General features: G+C 47.5%; 1 protein-coding gene across 12 annotated transcripts in view; it reads left to right on the top strand.

Annotated features, from left to right (window-relative positions):
- The window catches only part of SOX5 (SRY-box transcription factor 5), a 496,029-nt gene that overhangs the window by 410,712 nt on the left and 63,273 nt on the right, over positions 1 to 22,044 (top strand). For all 12 annotated transcript variants that reach the window (XM_063929373.1, XM_063929372.1, XM_063929371.1 and 9 more), the window contains 2 exons: positions 2,559 to 2,644; positions 12,240 to 12,383. In XM_063929373.1, coding sequence (XP_063785443.1) covers positions 2,559 to 2,644; positions 12,240 to 12,383 — 230 coding nt within the window. The remainder of the gene's footprint in view (positions 1 to 2,558; positions 2,645 to 12,239; positions 12,384 to 22,044) is intronic.

Here is a 22,044-nt window from a genome sequence, read left to right on the forward strand (position 1 = left end):
TGACCTGTAGGACAGACCCCAATCTCCACATCATGTAGGGAGCAGTAGTGACCTGTAGAGCAGACCCGGATCTCCACATCATGTAGGAAGTAGTGGTGACCTGTAGGACAGACCCTGATCTTCCCATCATGTAGGGAGCAGTAGTGACCTGTAGGACAGACCCCAATATCATCATCTAGATGGTCCGGCTATTGGGGGTCATTCCGAGTTGATCGCTCGCTGACGATTTTCGCAGCGCAGCGATCAGGTGAAAAAACGACATGCCCCGCAATGCGCACGCGTGACGTACGAGTACAAAGCTCTTTGTGGTTGTGCTCAGGTTCTCGCGAAGTGTTCCTTCACACTGGCGAAGATTGACAGGAAGGGGGCGTTTCTGGGTGTCAACTGACTTTTTTCAGGGAGTGTTTGCAAAAACGCAGGCGTGTCTGAAAAAACGCAGGCGTGACTGGGCGTCCGCTGGGCGGGTGTATGACGTCAAATCCGGACACGAATAAGCTGAAGTGATTGCAAGCGCTGAGTAGGTTCAGAGCTACTCAAACTGCACAAACTGTTTTTGTAGAGCTCGGCTGCACATGCGTTCGCACTTCTGCTAAGCTAAAATACACTCCCCAGTGGGCGGCGGCATAGCGTTTGCACGGCTGCTAAAACTAGCCAGCGAGCGATCAACTCGGAATGACCCCCATTGTGTCTACATACCTCCCTGATAACCTGTGTCATCAGAGGTATAAGGAGCCAACCCGCTGCCATGTACAGGGGCCTCTCCCCCAGCCTTCCCTCTGCTGCTGTTACCACTGGTGGGTGCATCTCATGGTCTGCGGGAACCGGTGACATCACTCAGCGTGGGCCTCATTGCCTGAGTGATGTCACAGCCTATCGCACCAGCCCACATCATGGCTGCCTCCACTGTATAGCCGAGCAGTGCTCTATAAAATCAGCCCCATAGATCCGGCTTTGTATAAATCACTGTATCATTGACTTTAGCGCACGGGAAGGTGATAGGAAGGAGAACTGATATTTTCAGACATCTAAGTGCGATTCTTTCCATTAGTTTTACCTACTAAATTAAAACCTTTTTAGTGTTAATTAGTACTAGGTAATGCGACACCCAGAGGACACGTGCGGTTAGGAGACCCTGCTTCTATATGTAATTGTAGTCAGTAACAGTCCCCGATGTGTGATATTGGTGTGAGTACACAATACTAGACTGTGCCGCGGACAGATCAGCGGAACCAAACGTTTCCAAAATAACCAATCAAAGCTCTGCCGCCCTTTCATGAGCAGATCCTCCGTAGACATTGTTTCCTATACTGTACATGGACTTGCTTATTTACTTATAGTCCTTTTTTCCGTGACATTAGACGTGGCTCTACAGCAGCCACGGTCCCGCAGGGCATTTGTTCTCCGTATCCTGCATTACTCTTCTGCATTGCTGTGTGTAGACATTATCATATCAGCGACCAATTCATTGGGGCAAACACAAGCGTCTGCTGATCCTTCCTAATTGCACACTTAAATAGGCTGCCGTGTAGCTGGAATCGGGTCGCTGGCGTCACCGCTGCAGCTTCATGGAACGCTTCATCGGTTGTCCCAGAAAACTTTTTACATGTCCTATAATTGTTTTGCCGATTCAATAACAGCAATGAATGTGTCAGTTTTGCAGGTAACGATGTATCGTGATGACATAGGGGGTCATTGTGAGTTGATCGCTCGCTGCCAATTTCTGCAGCGATCAGGTGAAAAAATGGCATTTCTGCCCCGCAATGCGCATGCGCGACGTACGGGTACAAAGCTCTTTGTGGTTGTGCTCAGGTTCTAGCGAAGTTTTCAGTCGCACTGACGGCCGCAAGACTGGAAGGGGGCGTTACTGGGTGTCAACTGACCGTTTTCAGGGAGTGTTTGCAAAAACGCAGGCGTGTCTGAAAAAACGCAGGCGTGGCTGGGCGTTCGCTGGGCGGGTGTATGACGTCAAATCCTGACACGAATAGGCTGAAGTGATCGCAAGCGCTGAGTAGGTTCAGAGCTACTCTAAAACTGCACAAACTGTTTTTGTAGACCTTGGCTGCACATGCGTTCCCACTTCTACTAAGCTAAAATACACTCCGCAGTGGGCGGCGGCATAGCGCTTGCACGGCTGCTAAAACTAGCTAGCGAGCGATCAACTCGGAATGACCCCCATGGGTGGTGGTGGGGGGTCTCTCCAGAATATATTACTCCCGTACGCATACTACCACTAATTCCGCCCCTGCGATCGCAGCGCTGTGTGGAGCCGTGCGGGCGCTCACCAGCGCTTCTTCCCATTTCCCTAAATGCATCATGAAAAAAAAAAACATAACGTAGGGATGAGGTTTCCGCCTTAATTGCTTAGTGCCTTCTATTCACATTCCTCTCCCAGCTCGGATCGTGAAGAGTGTCAGTGAAAGGGACTCACAATAGAGCCTTTCATTAGGCCCGTGTACAGCGCACAAAAGACGGCTTTAGCGGGAGTGAATGTTTGAGTTTAATTTGCAGGTGGAGAGCAGATAAAAAGGTGCTGACGCCTCTGTTATTCTTCCACTCAGGTGACCCTTACCCCGTTCAGCTGATTCCAACTACTATGGCAGCTGCAGCTGCCGCAACTCCCGGCCTGGGCCCGCTGCAGTTACAGGTAAGACCACAGACAATGCGCCAGCTCCTGGGGCAAGTTATTGTGTATGAACAACATGAGGAAATGACAATTCACCTATTGTACTGTGAACACGTGATCCCTACTTACCGGGCCCTATCTGGTTAACCGTTTCCTGGCCAGTGCCTGGGATGAAATAACATTTTTGAAGCCACCGTGTAATTGAATGTTTAGGAGGACACTGTGTACTTTTCCCGAGCTGTGACGCCATGAGCGCGAGGCTTACTGAGCCCGCAGTTAGCAGGGGCGTACGCAGGGACTAGAGATGGGGCAGTGCAGGGGTTAATCCCAGCATGATGAATATTACACATATTACTGATGGACGGGGAAAGCGCGGACAATGCGGTTTAATCATTTACCACCTCCGTGCAGCGTCCGGATACGCAGCACAATGGGCTCTTATCATCCCTTCTCTTGTCGGGTCAGATCTCGCTACGTTATACAGTTGGTTTTCTAAAGACATCTGTATGTCATTGTGTAGTGTCAGAGGCGTATTAGGGTTCGGACACACGCTACTTACATCTGTGCTCTGGGAATCACATGTTCCATGTGTGCTGACGTATTGCACGTATGATCCTTGTGAGGTCTGCGCTACTGCAAACGTTGCCATTAATGTGACGTTGCGGCGAAGGGTGTTGTATGGTAATGCATAAGGGCATTCCGCTCCCGTTATTATAGAGCATTGCGCCCGGGCAGACTGGTATGGGATACGGGCGAGTCGGTGAGTAATGTAACGGCGAGATCTGTACGATGATAAGTCCTGAAGCATCCTATGGGAGCGGCTGAGTGCTGTGTTTGGTAGAGTAATGGCAGCTGATCATTTGGGTTTGCGCTGAAGACTCGCAGGGTAAGTACGGACGGGTTCTGTTACTTGGGTTTCGTGTTGCCAGGATGTCCCACTTTTTTGTTTCAAAATGTCGGGATCGCTCTTCATAACCCCTATGAGGTCCTCCATAATCCCATGATGAAAAGATGTTGGCGGTATTACTTTCCTACGTTCACAGAGCGTCGGTTTATTCCGCAGTGTGTTACCGTGCGCCGTATGAGCGTCCCCAGGGCGTGTGTCATTATAAAGGCAGACTGAGACAGCGGTGGGTAGTCAGAGCCATCTTCCTTTCTGCACCTTTCCGTCATTTGTTCTCATCAGCGCTTTGTATTTTCGGGGTTACTTTTTCCTTTTACTTCCACAAAGATCCTAATCTACCGAGATATTGAATTCGCAGAGCATTTGTTCCCGTTTCCTGGCCGATAGTTTGTTAATCAAAACACAACAATGGCGCTGATTAATTGGCACTAATACAAATGGGTGGAGGGAGTACAGTGTGGAGAGATTGGGTGAGAAGGGGACACAGCAGCTGCTGGCTGCATTTCATTTCCCCTCTGAACAATATGACAATGAGAGTGGGCATCCCTGGGAGGGCGCACCCTGCCTGCTTCCATTGTGTGCCGCCTCCCGCTACTGCCCGGCTCAGGAGGGCACAGTGCAGGGAGAGTGCAGGAAGGACAGATGCAGATTTTCCCAAGGCAAGTGTCTATGAAGGCCGTCCCGTCTCGTTCATCATCATTTGTACGGCACCAGATAACTCCGCCGTTCCTGATGGTATAACTAGTTATACGTAGATGGAGAAGATGCAGACAGGATATACAGTATAGAGAGAGTCCCGGCAATAGGAACTTACACTCCAGAGGGTTTGGCAGGTGGTAATCATAGTCCGGCCCCTGACTTCATTAGGGCCACACCCAGTATTTGAGTGAACCTTTCTAGTTTTGCTCCTGACATACAGTACTGCTCTAGTAACCCTGATACATATGAGATTGAGGAGACACATGTTTGTGTGATAGAAAGTTACATTGGTTGAAGTGCGTGTTCCCACAGACATTCACCTGGTAGTTGCGAAATGCGTCTCTTTATAAGTATGGAGTTAATCTCCCATCTCTGCCCCTCGGCTGACTGCCACCTCACCTCTACTCTGGTCTCTTCGCCCCATGCCCACCTCTCTCTCCCGCAGCCCCCCTCCTTCTCTGGAATGCTTTCCCTCGCCAAGCCGACTTTCTTCCCCTCTTCCCAGCTTTAAACGTCCCCTAATGGCATCTTTTCATTGTAGCCTCAGTCACTTTCATTGTTCCTTACTGGTTCACCCTCCATGTGTTCATCTCCCCCTATTACATGTAAGCTGTAGAGCAGGGCCCTCTTCCCTCTTGTACCTTCCTCCGCACACTCCTTTCCAAGAGTTCTCCTTGTCTCCCTTACAGTTGGTACAGGATTGCTGAGAGTTGTAGTACCCCGCCACTCACCATGTCCTGCTGACTACAGCACGTTGCCCTACCCTTCCCCTGCACCTGCCACTCCTTGGTTATGTTCTTCCGCGGCGTTTGTGTTTCTGCTTATACTCCTATGAGGTTCTTACTGTTGTGCAATGTATTTACACCATTTACTTGGCTTGATTTTATGTTACCTCTTGTATAGCGCTGAGTACACCTTAATGGTAATATCTGAGACCTCAGAGATGCGTTATTTTCCTGCAGGAGAGAAGCGTTAGTGAGCCGCCTACACCCTTTATCCTGTCCCACCAACGCTAAGTGTATATCTGTGGCCAGACCCCAGATCAGACCCCTCCTAGTAGTCTCCACCAGCCAAAATATTGTAACATCCCTGTCACTCAGGCCATTCTACCCCCAGATATCACACATACGCTCTTGTCATTGAGGTCCGACAGAAAGCCACGTGTAAGGAAATCCGGGCAACAGAAGGTCCCACACAGGGTAATAACGCGTCTGTAGGGTGGATACTGGGATCTGAGCAGCATTTAGGGTCATATGGCAGCACGATCAGTTTCCCTTGGGGTGATAATCCGGACACAGCACGGTGGGAGCGTGCTCATTGGCTGGACGTCGCCATCCGCTGAGCGCAGGAGTGGGGGGGGGGATCTGTGCGATGTGGTGAGTGAAAGGTCGCCAATTTCTCACACTATTCCCCTGCCGATAGCCTCATCCTCCATCTTGGTACACCCAAGTGTGACCCAGCTCCACGACCAACGTGCTCACATGTATTTGGCTTCAGTTGCTGTCCTCCATGTTGGCGTGCGCGCACATTTGGATGAACGCCTTCTTGGTGTGCCTGGCGCATTTTAATCTAATAATATTTTAAACCTTTGCTCCATGCACATATTTGAATACAAATCAAAATCAATCAGTTTTATTCCTACTTTATATTTTCTGCTTATTTTCTATCAAGATCTGGTAGATTCCTCCTACCTGTGGCCAAGACATAACACGTGTGTTTCCTCTTCTGTTTCCTGCGTGGTCGCACGCTGAGCGAGTAACGCAACCCCAATAATACCTACGTTATGATGATGGAACATTATGTGTGACCTGTCCCCGCAGAATTCCCATAGACTCTGCCACCACCCTCCGTGCCTGGGGCAGGAGCCCTGGGCGATTAGTACGGCCCCGCTATAGCACAGAATCATGTACACATATAATAATAGAAGCAAAACAATTCAGCGTTCTGCGCGTAGCGGAATATAGGTCGCTCGGCCTAAACAACGGTGCTATTCTCTGCCATGTCCCCCAGCCCATACGGGTTGGAGTTATAGCCCATTCAAAGGTTTCGCCTGGGGGGGAGATTCTGTTCAGAGCCAGTGACATAGCAGTCACCACCCAGAAGGCTCCCCGGAGCTTTGTGACATTTGGACAAAGGAAATGGCACAATCCTTGCGTTAACCCCCTCCTCCCCCGTCTATCTTCTCATTTCCCTTTCTTGTATCCAGCACAAAGCAGTGTACGGCAGGATCCATCTACCCAGCGCGCACCTACCTGCACACGGGACAGAGAGACACTCACCTGACCGGGCTAATATATGGCCCCTGATGTTTGTGTCACCTTTTATGTCCCGCTAGTTATAGACACCCCGGGGTAACACGTGTCGTCTCACCCAGCTATAACTTCATCCGGCGCTCTCCAGAGCATTACTGGATTTGCAGGCACAAAAGATAGTGTAATAATAATAATTAGTGTGAATGAATCTGTGCTATCTGCCACTGCGCTCCTTAATACGTCAATCACCCGCTAGTGTATCGGTGCCGCGTTTAATGTCTTTTCTCTCCACCGCGCTGATCACGGGCTCCGGCTGTCAATCAAACCTCCCCGACTCTGATTCCGCCTCTCCATCCCCTCATGGTATTGTATTAGTTAACCAGCGGTGAACTCTGGAAAATATCACGCGTCATTTCACTAAATAGCAGACATGAAAGAAATCTGTGATTCTGGGTCACGGAGCAGCCAGACTTACACCTGGGCTCCCTTTGTAACTCCTCGGAGCTGGAAATCGGAGATGGCCGCTGCTGATTATTCGGAATCGGATCCCACACTGACTTATCGGTAAAGTTTTCACCCCCGGACAATTATTTCATATATGATAGAAGATGCCCCTTTGATGCCTCCCCTGCAGATGACCCTGTGGCGCTGGTGTTCCGCTTTGGATGACGTGACGGCCTCTTTAGCGGAGTTCTGGTTGAATCCGCGCCGTTTGCAGATTCTCGTCTGGACAGCGGCCTTGCGCAGGTCCCTGGATCAGTGCATATCATAAGCTGAGGTCGCTTTCCCCAGATCTGTGCACACGTGGGCAGCGGTTTTATTCTTTCTGTGTGTCGGTACCGGCGGTTGTCACTTTAATGGCGCTGTTTGTCATTTTGTAGTAGGAAACTGCAATATTCTATTTAATGGCTCAAACAAACCCTTATTGTGACAGTCAGCTTGTGAAATGTTTACTGACAGGCGCATGTCAGTAAGTAGACATAGGTCAGCGACATAACAGCAGAGACGCCTCGCAGCCGTTACAATGTTGACGGTGATTATAATATGCGCGGTTGTTTATTTTATCGGAGCTTAACTGTTGCTATAATATAAGTCAGGGGGCGACGTAAGAGAGGTAAAATCTAACGGATATTCCTGTAAATGCTGCCAGCCTCACATGCAGAGAATTAGGTATAATTACACTCGTTATTGTAGAGGATGGAAAAGGTTTAATTACATAAGAAATCAGAGTATCTACTGTAAGTGCATCAGATTAATATGTAGTGTCAGGTCATTGGCTCTCCCAGCAGCAACTACAATACACAGTAGAGTGTCAGCTCTGCGTCCTATACTCTTCCCATGAGCATAGAGAGAGTTCTGTCTTTTGCACTCCGGGCATGAATACATACACCAAACCCTCCAAAGGGGAAGCATTAAATGGAATTATAAATGGGCAGCTGTAACCTTTCAGAAGGCTCGGATCCCAGTTAATGTATTTCTTCCTGTCCCACGTGCACCCACTATGATTGTGGGAACAGTCTGAAGGGCACAGCCAGATAATAGAGTCACGGACAGTCTCACCCTCTTGCGCCCTGGATGTGTGAAGACCCTTCTGTTAATGCAAGGGGTCTACATATCTTGTCACCTCCAGCGGTTGTTTGGCTGGGGATCGGAGTGAGTTACCTGGTTCGGCGGACAGCAGCGGTAAAGCCAAGAGACAGCGATTGTGCACCTGTGAAATGAGAGCTACGCGCGGGGTATTTGCACAATAAATTTGCCTCTATAAATCTGCGTAGTGGATCATTTCTTATGAAGAAATTTGGTGTTTTGTCTTGAACTCTTTTCATTTATTTTACATTTATTCAAACACAATGAATATGCGGACACACTGCTTTCCTTTACAGCAAAGTGCACACACGCAGTTACCCAGAAGCCACCGTTCAGTAATTAGAGGTGACCATTCTACAAGTTAAGCAATCTGCAAAACAAACTCTGCTCACTTTTGGGTCTGCACAAATTCACTTTTGCACAGTTTAGCAAATATCTCCCTGTATCTAGCGACGGGTGCCAGCGGCCCTTGTGCAGATTCTCTGAGTTTTGCCTAAAGCACGCGACTCCTCCTCCGCGACTTCCAGGGCATAGCCTGCATACAGCATAAACAGCGGCCGCATTCAGATAGTCGCTGCCCAAGGGAGTGTATATTTGCCGTTCAAGTGTTAGATCGCATGTGTACGCCGCGCTGCAAAAAAAAACCTCAGTCAGCGGACAGCTGCAAATTCGTTCGCACTTCACTCACCAGTGAATGATTTTTCCAGTGTGTGCGCAGCCCAGGACTTACTCCTACAGTGCGATGAGAACAGGCTGACGGGGACCGGAGCTGACGTCACACACCCGCCCTGAAAACGCTTGGACATGCCTGCGTTTTCCCTGACACTCCCAGAAAACGGGCAGTTACCACCCACAAACATCCTGCGAATGGCTCTGTGATTAGAATTTTCGCACCGGCCTGTCGTTGACCGGCGATGCCTGTTGTTGTTTTCCATTGCGCGTGCGCATTGCGGTGCATGTACATGCGCAGTCAATCGCTGATCGCCCACTGTGCGAAAACGCACAGCAGTAATCAGATCTGAATCCCCCCTCAATGTCCTGACTTCATGCGTACATCACAGTCCAGCATCTGCCTCTCTATACCTATCCCTCCTTTCCGTCGCAGCGACCGCCAGCGTCAGACTTTAGGGATTCGCCCCATAAGCGCTACGCTGCGGCACTGCTATTGGAACTGTAGTGATGGATTTTCTTGTAGCTGGACTAATATTGAAGTAACCGAGCCAGATTTCCGGCATTAATGAGGCTGAGATGCCAAAGATTGTTGATTACCAAGTACATCCTTCCAATTATACCATTTATTATGTTCAGCTAATCTATGTTTATTTAAAGCTGAGTATATTCCGACTGTGTGATCAATATGTGAGTGTATATATATATATATATATATATATATATATATATATATGTGTGTAATGCTGGATTACAGATCCAAGCCTTATGTATACACAGCCAGGGAGTAGGAGGGTGGATGGATTTATTTATTGATGGTTGAGGTACAATGGATGAGATAAATCCCCGTTTCCAGATTGAGATGTGTCTGCTGATTGATGACCTCGGAGAGGGACCAGCGCTCTCTCTCCTCTCCAGTAATGATCGGCTGCTCTACAGCAACATGAAGAGGGGTCAATCAAACGGGTCACACATCATACGGAGAGGCAGCTGCTGCAGCATATTGTGATAGATTACTGCACAGCACACGGAGCCGGGGAGGGGAGGAGAACCAGAGAAGTGATCAGACGCTGTTCTCTGCCGCGTGCAGGGACGTAGATGTCGCAGTGTTGCGTGGTTCCGCAGTTCCCAGCCTCGGCCAATAGTGTCACATCATAAACCGTACAGCATTGCAAGTGCGACTTCATGCTTTTATAGACTTTATTCATGGTCACCTGCGTCATTGTGCGACATCACCACCTGTCCGGTAGGCCTCAGTTAGGGCTTGCGCCATCCGTCAACTCCATTTTCTCTGCCCAGTTACACCGTATATATCCCTGGCTGTATATTTTATGAATGTAGGGAAAAAAGAGAGACATTGTTTCCCCCAGCACCCTGAATGATAACAGTAACCAGATATAAATTCCACATAATATTAGAATTCAGAGATCTTGGTAACACATATTTGCGCAAATGTGTGAATAAGCCCCAAAGCCGCATCAAGGCGCAAATATGTGTAACCAACATCTCTGAATTCTAATATTATGTGGGATTTATAGCTGGTTACTGTTATCATTCAGGGTGCTGGGGGAAACAATGTCTCTCTTTTTTTTCTTGCTTAGAAATACCCCTCCCTTTCGAGCACCTGAATGATATCATTAAGCTGATTGAGCATCTACCATCATATATGACTATTTTATGAATGTACACTGCTTTATCTACTTCTCACTTTATAATAAAATGCTGGTTACATGTTTTCTCTATACCGGAAGTCACCAGCGACAATCTTGGACTACAAATCCCAGCACACCGTTGTAAAAAGGATGAATATCCAGTTTAATGCTGCTGTGCATGGAATTGATGGTGGACATCCTGAACCCTGTCCTGCGTCCCTGCTCCTTTGTGCCTCTAGGCTGCTGCCCGGAGGGCCTATAAGTACAGTAATTGTTCCGAGAGTCTGACATTTGTTGGGCTGCCAATTGGAACTAAGTCCCCCCCCCCCCCCTCCCCCTCCTCGGGTAAAGTAATATTGGGTAGCACATCAGAAAGTTGTCATTTATTTTTGGAATAAAATTCTTGTAAGAATATGTACAGCTGTGTTTGGTTAGTGTTCCAGAGTCACCCACTCGGCTCTCTGCGCCTCAGCAGAAATGTGTCAGAGTCACTGGGTAAACATTAGCTCATATACCGGCCGAGGCCGCGTGTAGGTGTGAGGGCTGCGCTGGCCTGGCGCAGAGAGTAACCAGCAGTTACACAGAGGCATGACAGAGGGCCCGTTCACAAGTGGTGTCTGTAGGGCTCTATTCTACAAATCACTACATAAATAAGTATTCCCCCGTAATTATCTTCTCCGCTAATACCCCGCTTCTACAATGTCGCCCTGTAGAGCGCGAGTCTCTGCAGCACTTCAACGTTCTCTGCTATTCAGGTAGCAGGGAAATGTAAAACATGTGTTGTTTATATATTTCTGACTTTTACTGATTCCTGGTTGTGTGAGGTTGTGCAGAGCGTTTTCCCCGTTTCTCTCTCTGTATCCGATCTGTGCTCTGTCGTACTCTTCCTGATCACAGAGGGGTATTAATAAGTCGTTTGGCCGATGTTAGATGGCTTTGTAACAGGCTGGACTGCTCATTAGTGGCAGATGAGAGAGAGACGGACTCAAATTCCCCAAATAACAGAGAGAACGGCTTCTTATTTGGCTTTAAATATCGATCTTGTCTGCGACACTCGCTATGAGGTGGTCTTCAGGTTAGCGGACAGCGGCTTTTAGCCATAAAAGTGTCCCTTGTCACTTGTCAGCGGCTGTTTTACAGGTCTCACCGCTGTCCTGTGTTATATATACTAATCAATGTATCTTTATTTATGCAGAATACAAAGTGAGTCACGTTTAGCAGCCTTGCATATAAAAAGAAGTAGTACTGTGCGGTTACATTCGGGGTAAAAACAGAGAATGAGAATACAGCCAGCTTAGAAACCAATACAGGTGGTACAGTACTGTTTAGTTGGCCATTATTAGAAAATGAGGACATGTACTGAGAATGGCACTTAGAATAGGAGAAGTGGTACTGTGCACATTTCTCCACATACACCGTTATTACAGTAATACATGTAATAGTATACACGGTACTCATACATGGGATACACAATAAAGTATGAAACTGGTGGTCAGCCAGAAGCAGCAGTGCCCAGTGTGAGGAGAGGACAGGGCATGCTGGGACTTGCAGTGTGACATCAGCCGCAGAGACACCCTTTGCTCGTGGCTAGAATTCCAGCAGACACTGGGTAGACGGTCCCCTCTCCTGTGGGGTGTGATGCCCCTGCAGACGCTGGCTATTGTACTCCGGACAGACTGGAGACGGCACACTGCACATGTCACGCCTGTCATTCCTCCCAGGAGAGACCAGTCACAGACGTTAGGGTGACAGCTCCTGTCTCAATGTGCTGAATAGAAGCCGGCTGTGACAGGAACCGCATGCGTCCGCCGCGCAGGGACCCCGAATGATGTCTCTCTCTTTTTTATACACAGCAATTGTACGCTGCTCAGCTGGCTGCCATGCAAGTGTCCCCGGGGAACAAGATACCTGGAATGCCGCAGGGAAACCTCGCTGCCATGTCTCCAAACAGTCTCAACACCGAGAAGAACACCAACAGCCCGCCGCCCAAATCCAAGGTACCTGACACACCGACCCCCGGAATGTTATCCTGCAAAGGGAACAGTCTATACTAGAAGTATTGTCTTTTAGGGTTCCGGAACAGTCTATACTAGAAGTATTGTCTTTTAGGGTTCCGGAACAGTCTATACTATAAGTATTGTCTTTTAGGGTTCCGGAACAGTCTATACTAGAAGTATTGTCTTTTAGGGTTCCGGAACAGTCTATACTATAAGTGTTGTCTTTTAGGGTTCCGGAACAGTCTATACTAGAAGTATTGTCTTTTAGGGTTCTGGAGCACAGGTTCCGCACTGTTAGCTATAGGCCTCATGTTCTGTTTTATTGCACCACATTATAAATCGTAATACAGGTTGAGTATCCCATATCCAAATATTCCGAAATACGGAATATTCCGAAATACGGACTTTTTTGGGTGAGAGTGAAATAGTGATACCTTTGTTTTTTGATGGCTCAATGTACACAAACTTTGTTTAATACACAAAGTTATTAAAAATATTGTATAAAATGACCTTCAGGCTGTGTGTATAAGGTGTATATGAAACATAAATGAATTGTGTGAATGTAGACACACTTTGTTTAATGCACAAAGTTATAAAAAATATTGGCTAAAATGACCTTCAGGCTGTGTGTATCAGGTGTATATGTGACATAAATGCATTCTGTGCTTAGATTTAGGTCCCATCACCATGATATCTCATTATGGTATGCAATTATTCCAACATACGGAAAAATCCCATATCCAAAATACCTCTGGTCCCAAGCATTTTGGATAAGGGATACTCAACCTGTATAATACAGCGACAAGTCTTGTGGAGAAAGGGCGCAGTTACAACAGTCAGTTGTTATGGTGTCATATGTGTGGTAAGTGCAATGATGCAATCTCACGTCGAGGCTCAAATCGCAATCAGGATTTCACATTGTAAATGACATGTATATAAAACACTCACAAATATATGTTTCTGGAAGCTTCTGAAAGAGAGGCGGCACTGTGCAGTAATCTGCAAATATAAAGACTGAGAACAGCTACTGAGACCTATATCCAGCATACAGATGTGATTAGTGTGCAGTAGTCTGTAAATGTATAGATAATTAGTACAGACCCAGCATATGATGTAAGAGAAGTGGTACTGTGTAGTCTATAGAGAATGAGAAGGTATACTGATAACTAAACGATAGAAGTAGTACTGTGCTATTGTGTATATACAGAATGATACTAAGAACTATAACTAGCATCCAGAATAACACAAGTGGCATTGTAGTGTCTATAATACTGAGAATTGTATCAGGCATACAGAATAATAGAAGTGAGACTGTGCAGTACTCTAAGTATATAGGACCTATTTCAGACCTGATCGCAGCAGCAAAAACATTCTCCAATGGGTAAAACCATACTGCACTGCAGGTGGGGCAGATGTAACATGTGCAGAGAGAGTTAGATTTGGGTGGGGTGTGTTCAAACTGCAATCTAAATTGCAGTGTAAAAATAAAGCAGCCAGTATTTACCCTGCACAGAAACCATATAACCCACCCAAATGTAACTCTCTCTGCACATGTTACATCGGCCCCACCTCCACTGCCCATGGTTTTGCCCATTAGAGAAAGATTTTGCTGCTGCGATCAGGTCTGAATTAGGCCCATAGAGTGTATATAGAATGAGAACATATATTACAAGTGCAACTTCCTGGCTCGTTTAAGCGCCTAGTAGCAATTCCAGGCGCACATGTGGCTCATAGAGGTAGAAGGGGTTAATGGCGGCTGGATGGTATTTGGGCAGCACACGGCAGAGCCAGTCACATTTGCAGAGAGGAGGCTGGGACAGGGGAAGAGGGAGAACCTCTGGAACGGCTCAGGCAGTGCATGTGAGACCTGCTGTTTTCAATCTGCTGCGTGCCAGTAGGAGACTGCGAGAGAGAGCCGGAGCGGGGAAGATAATGCTGGAAATGATAGACTGGATGTGACCTCGGAGCGCAGCCTGGAAATCCAAGACATTGATTTGACTCCGGCTCCCCGCCGAGAGATCCGGCAGAGTTCACTTGTAATGAAAGAATAAGATTGTGTCCTAATGGTGATGACGGCTGGCAGACACGGCACTTAGCATGCTCACCGCGGCAGCCACAAGCCAGAGGTGACCAACCTGTGATAGCGTGTCACCACCGCAACCCCCGACACGTCTTTTCCCATGGAGAGTGTCCGCAGTAATCCTCATGTGTCACCCGCTGAACGTACCCGATCCCCACTAAACATTTTATAGCGGACACACCAGTGTCAGGGCCATGCAGCTCCTGCATGAAAACACTTTCCGGAAAGGGACTGTATTAACAACTCCAGACTCCCGGCAACTAAAGTCATCCATTCCAGGGATTTTCCTGGTTTATAGACGGGGTATGTACCTGTGTTATAGGGTGTCAGTGTCTATATACAATTTGTAGACACATTGGCGCTGATTCTGAGTTCCACAGAGACGCATCTTTATGCTAATTATGTGAATACCCGAGAAGCCCGTTTGTAGCACCTTGGGAGGGTGCAAATCAGTCTCACGCACCATCAAATCCACCCCAGCCGTGTGGCAAGTGCAGTTTCTCTGTCCGAGTATGGCGTCCTGTGTAAGCGCTGTGCGTCTTTGGTCGCAGCCGAATACAGCAACACGCGTGCATCTGCTTAGCCATCCCCCGTTACCTCCCGGGAACACCCACTGAGTTTCGCAATTCGCACGCCCGATTCTGTATCTGATCGCTGACAATCGAGACGCATGCGCTGTGCGACTCAAACACATGCGCAGACAAAAAGAAGCGCATGTGGCATCAATACTGCTCCGATCCTGGCCCATTGATGCTGTCAATACAACCTGTAGCTGGGTGGTGCAGTGACTCAGGTGGTGCAGTATGTTCATATACTGTATAACACCTCCATTGTAGCTGGGTGGTGCAGTGACTCAGGTAGTGCAGTATGTACATATACTGTATAACACCTCCATTGTAGCTGGGTGGTGCAGTGACTCAGGTAGTGCAGTGAATATATAGTACATACTGTATATAACACCTCCATTGTCGCTGGGTGGTGCAGTGACTCAGGTAGTGCAGTATGTACATATACTGTATAACACCTCTATTATAGCTGGGTGGTGCAGTGACTCAGGTAGTGCAGTATGTACATATACTGTATAACACCTCCATTGTAGCTGGGTGGTGCAGTGACTCAGGTAGTGCAGTATGTACATATACTGTATAACACTTCTATTATAGCTGGGTGGTGCAGTGACTCAGGTAGTGTAGTGTATCTGCAAATACTGTATAACACCTTCATTGTAGCTGGGTGGTGCAGTGACTCAGGTGGTGCAGTGAATATATAGTACATACTGTATATAACACTTCCATTGTAGCTGGGTGGTGCAGTGACTCAGGTAGTGCAGTGAATATATAGTACATACTGTATATAACACCTCCATTGTCGCTGGGTGGTGTAGTGACTCAGGTAGTGCAGTATGTGCATATACTGTATAACACCTCCATTGTAGCTGGGTGGTGCAGTGACTCAGGTAGTGCAGTGTATGTACATGTATAACACCTCCATTGTAGCTGGGTGGTGCAGTGACTCAGGTAGTGCAGTATGTGCATATACTGTATAACACCTCCATTGTAGCTGGGTGGTGCAGTGACTCAGGTAGTGCAGTGGTGTAGTGACTCAGGTAGTGCAGTATGTACATATACTGTATAACACCTCCATCGTAGCTGGGTGGTGCAGTGACTCAGGTAGCGCAGTATGTACATATACTGTATAACACCTCCATTGTAGCTGGGTGGTGCAGTGACTCAGGTAGTGCAGTATGTGCATATACTGTATAACACCTCCATTGTAGCTGGGTGGTGCAGTGACTCAGGTAGCGCAGTATGTACATATGCTGTATAACACCTCCATTGTAGCTGGGTGGTGTAGTGACTCAGGTAGTGCAGTATGTGCATATACTGTATAACACCTACATTGTAGCTGGGTGGTGCAGTGACTCAGGTGGTGCAGTATGTACATATACTGTATAACACCTCCATTGTAGCTGGGTGGTGCAGTGACTCAGGTAGTGCAGTGTATGTACATGTATAACACCTCCATCGTAGCTGGGTGGTGCAGTGACTCAGGTAGCGCAGTATGTACATATACTGTATAACACCTCCATTGTAGCTGGGTGGTGCAGTGACTCAGGTAGCGCAGTATGTACATATACTGTATAACACCTCCATTGTAGCTGGGTGGTGCAGTGACTCAGGTAGTGCAGTATGTGCATATACTGTATAACACCTCCATTGTAGCTGGGTGGTGCAGTGACTCAGGTAGTGCAGTATATGCATATACTGTATAACACCTCCATTGTAGCTGGGTGGTGCAGTGACTCAGGTAGCGCAGTATGTACATATACTGTATAACACCTCCATTGTAGCTGGGTGGTGTAGTGACTCAGGTAGTGCAGTATGTGCATATACTGTATAACACCTCCATTGTAGCTGGGTGGTGCAGTGACTCAGGTAGCGCAGTATGTACATATACTGTATAACACCTCCATTGTAGCTGGGTGGTGCAGTGACTCAGGTAGTGCAGTGTATGTACATGTATGACACCTCCATCGTAGCTGGGTGGTGCAGTGACTCAGGTAGTGCAGTATGTACATATACTGTATAACACCTTCATTGTAGCTGGGTGGTGCAGTGACTCAGGTAGTGCAGTGGTGCAGTGACTCAGGTAGCGCAGTATGTACATATACTGTATAACACCTCCATTGTAGCTGGGTGGTGCAGTGACTCAGGTGGTGCAGTATGTGCATATACTGTATAACACCTCCATTGTAGCTGGGTGGTGCAGTGACTCAGGTAGTGCAGTGTATGTACATGTATAACACCTCCATCGTAGCTGGGTGGTGCAGTGACTCAGGTAGTGCAGTATGTACATATACTGAATAACACCTCCATTGTAGCTGGGTGGTGCAGTGACTCAGGTAGTGCAGTGTATGTACATGTATAACACCTCCATTGTAGCTGGGTGGTGCAGTGACTCAGGTAGTGCAGTGTATGTACATGTATAACACCTCCATTGTAGCTGGGTGGTGCAGTGACTCAGGTAGTGCAGTGTATGTACATGTATAACACCTCCATTGTAGCTGGGTGGTGCAGTGACTCAGGTAGTGCAGTATGTACATATACTGTATAACACCTCCATTGTAGCTGGGTGGTGCAGTGACTCAGGTAGTGCAGTGTATGTACATGTATGACACCTCCATCGTAGCTGGGTGGTGCAGTGACTCAGGTAGTGCAGTATGTACATATACTGTATAACACCTCTATTGTAGCTGGGTGGTGCAGTGACTCAGGTAGTGCAGTGGTGCAGTGACTCAGGTAGTGCAGTGGTGTAGTGACTCAGGTAGTGCAGTATGTACATATACTGTATAACACCTCTATTGTAGCTGGGTGGTGCAGTGACTCAGGTAGTGCAGTATGTACATATACTGTATAACACCTCCATTGTAGCTGGGTGGTGCAGTGACTCAGGTAGTGCAGTGTATGTACATGTATAACACCTCCATCGTAGCTGGGTGGTGCAGTGACTCAGGTAGTGCAGTATGTACATATACTGTATAACACCTTCATTGTAGCTGGGTGGTGCAGTGACTCAGGTAGTGCAGTATGTACATATACTGTATAACACCTCCATTGTAGCTGGGTGGTGCAGTGACTCAGGTGGTGCAGTATGTACAGTACATATACTGTATAACACCTCCATTGTAGCTGGGTGGTGCAGTGACTCAGGTAGTGCAGTGGTGCAGTGACTCAGGTAGTGCATTGGGATATATAGTGCATATATAACACCATGTCATTGGCCGGCCAGGCGCTTACCATCAGTGGCATCGTACAACTTCTCCTGTCCCCCAATAACACTGTCCTGTCCCAGATCCAGCAATTAGTGAGGCGTCTGTCTCCTGACAATGACACGTCAGACCCAGCGGACATGTCCTTCCAAACCTCGGCTGTCTGAATGTCTTTATCACCGCTATGGCTAAACTGAGAGGCAGGAGCGGATGTGGGACATAAATCACGAATTAGCCCGTGGGTAACCTTTGACACAGCAGACGTGGAGGGCTGTCTTTATCGCCCTTAGTAAATCCAGCAGCCGGACAGACTGTCCCCTCAACATGTCACTCATTTCTCAGAGCCCTGACTGCTGGGAGGTTGTGTGACGGATCCGCGCTGTGAAGGAATGAGGCGTATTCTAGCGGAGACGCCCGTATATAGGCCAGCTGTCTCCTGTGGCGTCAGATTATCTCATTGCAGTGGCGTTTACCTGGTGCGATACAGGCGGCAGCTCTCATACCCAGGCATTATCACTCAGGAGAAGCTTAATCCTGGGAAATGGGATATTGTGTAATAATCCCGGTAACAGGGCTTTCCGTAATATCTTTAGTGGTAACAGCAGAGGTGGTGTTATTAATCGGTCACACACCCTGCGGCCGTCACCCCGCTGCAGAATGACGGAAGATTGTTATTAATGCACGACACCATTTTCCTGACGTATTCCCTATCTCACCTCAATACTGCAGCTCCGTCCGTCGTTATTCGCATGGCCGTATATATATAATATATATATATGTGCGTGATCACTATAAGAGCCATAATGTCAAGGATTCTAAATAATACTAAATTGCAACATTTTGGCATTAATCACTTTTGGTGGAAAAAACTTCTCACCTACATTGTAACTGTACAGATGTGTTCTCTTACATCTTTGCTCCATGAATGCAGCGTGACTCGGTAGCGTTGCGTGTCTTTCTTTGCATTTTTACTGCAAAAATTTATCTTAGACGCAAAGTGTAATAGGACGCACAAGCAGCTTCTGCTGATTAAAAGATATGCGGCATGCCTGTATTCTGCGTGTGACTGCAGCTGTATCTGCATACGAAATGCTATGTTACACTGCTTTCATGGAAAACACTGTAACGTGGCATTTCGGATGCAGATAGAGCCGCAATTACACACAGAATACAGGCATGCTGCGTGTAATTGTAATTCGCAGAAGCTGCTTGTGTGTCCTATTACATTACATTGCATCTAAGAGACACATTTTATCGGAAAAAACGCAAAGAGAGATGCTCTGCGCTACCGAGTCACACATCTCTCCCCCCCCCCCCCCCCCCCCGCTCAGCACTGCGCGATGTGCTAAGTGAGGGGGGGACGGACGAGGGGCCGCTCACTTCACACAACGGTGAAGTGAGCGACCCGCTAGATTGAGCCTCCATGCAGGCTCAATCTAGCACCGGCAATAGCGGTTATCGCTGGGGGGGCATACACGCGGCAGCTCCGTGCTTAAAATCTAAGCAATCTAGTCAGATTGCTTAGATTTTAAACACGGATCTCTCCGTGTGTACCCCTCTTAACAGCAGTGGTTCTCAAACTGTGTGCCCTGGGGTGCCTCAAGGTTCTTGCAGCGGTGCCCTGGAACCAATTCTAATTATTTTCGGTCAGTGTAATAGACAAAACCAGTGTATCCTGTCCCTCTCCACACAACTGACCCTAAGGATGACTTATATAAACACAATTTACTTCATTTCATATATTTTTTCTGAAATTCTCAATAAGAATTTTTTGGCCTGGGGCGCCGTGAAACAAAATCTGATACTCTAGGACGCCGTGATTCAAAACAGTTTGAGAACCACTGTCTTACAGCGATTTCATGCAAACACCTGGCGCCATTTGTCAGTATCCGTAACGCTAGGATCCCTCGGATTACCGTCTCACCAGGTGTGACTGTGCAAAATGCAGAAATCCCAACATATAAATTGTGACATTAATTAGGATTATATAGTGGCTGACATCACTGAGCGCTCAGGAGATAGCGTACACTGTGCCCGACATACTGTAGCCATGTATGAGTTACCCGCTTATTTCATGCCCGGGGTTACTGCCGCAGGTACTGTTTACGCTGATAGATTCATTTAATTCAGATTTGTCATTTACCATAATTAAAACATTGATTGCTTAATGAAATTGGCAGTAATGAAAAATCTCTCTCTTCAGATTGCTAATTATTGATGAATAATGTGCAGCAGATGCTGAGACCCTGTACTGGGACTGTCCCCTGATAGTTATTACCTAATTTATTCCAAGGTGTAATTCTAACCGCATACAGCGCCGTATAACAGAGCGCCATCAGCCTAGTGACCTCGCTGTGACAATGTGATCTTATCTCATACTCTCCTGCAGCACAAAGTTATCACACCTCAGGAGGATCTGTATGTAAGATACAAGAGGGGGCATCCCCCAGGCTGCGCTCCGGGCCCGCGCACTGCGCAGTAACCCTGCACGTGGACTCTAATGGCGTCACATGTCAGGGCTCAGTCATTAGACGTAATCAAGTTTTTTTTCATTGTTATTGGATCCCACATATCTGATTGTGAGCTCCGTCTAGAAGTGGAGATTTACTTATGGGTCTAGCGTGAGTCTGCGTGTGCTGTAGAATAACAATCTCATGAAGACGGACGGGCACAGAGGACGCGATCAGGCCCCCCGGGGGCTTAGTGTCACACTGTCCCGCTCAGTGACAGGCCGGTGATACCTCGGCCAGCTCCGCTTCTGACGGACCTGGCGACAGGAGACACCGCCATAACCTCCTGCGTCTCATCTACGGTGATTACTGCAGACACATCGGAAATATCTATGTTCTGTAATATAATGATTCTTGTTTTTAACTTATATTTAGAATTTTGACAGTACTTCATTACATAGATATATGCAATGAAGTACCTACTGTATATATATATATATATATATATATATATATATATATATACAAGAACATGTAGTGCAGGACAGGCCAAACCTAGAGAGAATGCCCATGTATTAATATCTAGAATAATGGGGGTCATTCCGAGTTGATCGCTAGCTGAAAATGTTCGCTGCACTGCGATGATGCAAAAAAACTGCACTTCTGCGCATGCGTATGCGGCGCAATGCGCACGCGCAGCGTACTTTCACAACGGCCGATGTAGTATCACACAAGGTCTAGCGAAGCTTTTCAGTCGCACTGCTGGCCGCAGAGTGATTGACAGGAAGTGGGCGTTTCTGGTTGTCAACTGACCGTTTTCAGGGAGTGTTCGAAAAAATGCAGGCGTGCCAGGAAAAACGCAGGCGTGGCTGGGTGAACGCAGGGCGTGTTTGTGACGTCAAAACAGGAACTGAACAGTCTGAAGTGATCGCAAGCGCTGAGTAGGTCTGAAGCTACTCTGGAACTGCACAAAAATATTTTGTAGCCGCTCTGCGATCCCTTCGTTCACACTTCTGCTAAGCTAAAATACACTCCCAGTGGGAGGCGGCATAGCGTTTGCACGGCTGCTAAAAACTGCTAGCGAGCGATCAACTCGGAATGAGCCCCAATAAGAGCTATTATCAGGTGATTGTATCTGCAAAAAGTGGAAATGTTTAATTAGCAGCCACAATTATGAGTGCATTGGGAAGTGCTTATTAATCTCTTCCCCTGTGTTAAGGCCTGTACACACTGGCCGATATATCGTGGGTCCGTCGGCCAGTGTGTACGGCCGATACGTCTGTGAACTCCGTCGTTCACAGACGTATCGCGTCGGCCCCGCAGCACAGCCGACGGCCAATATATCTACCGATATATTGGCGC

This window comes from Pseudophryne corroboree, chromosome 6, assembly GCF_028390025.1.
Source record: "Pseudophryne corroboree isolate aPseCor3 chromosome 6, aPseCor3.hap2, whole genome shotgun sequence".
Classification (NCBI taxonomy): Eukaryota; Metazoa; Chordata; class Amphibia; order Anura; family Myobatrachidae; genus Pseudophryne; species Pseudophryne corroboree.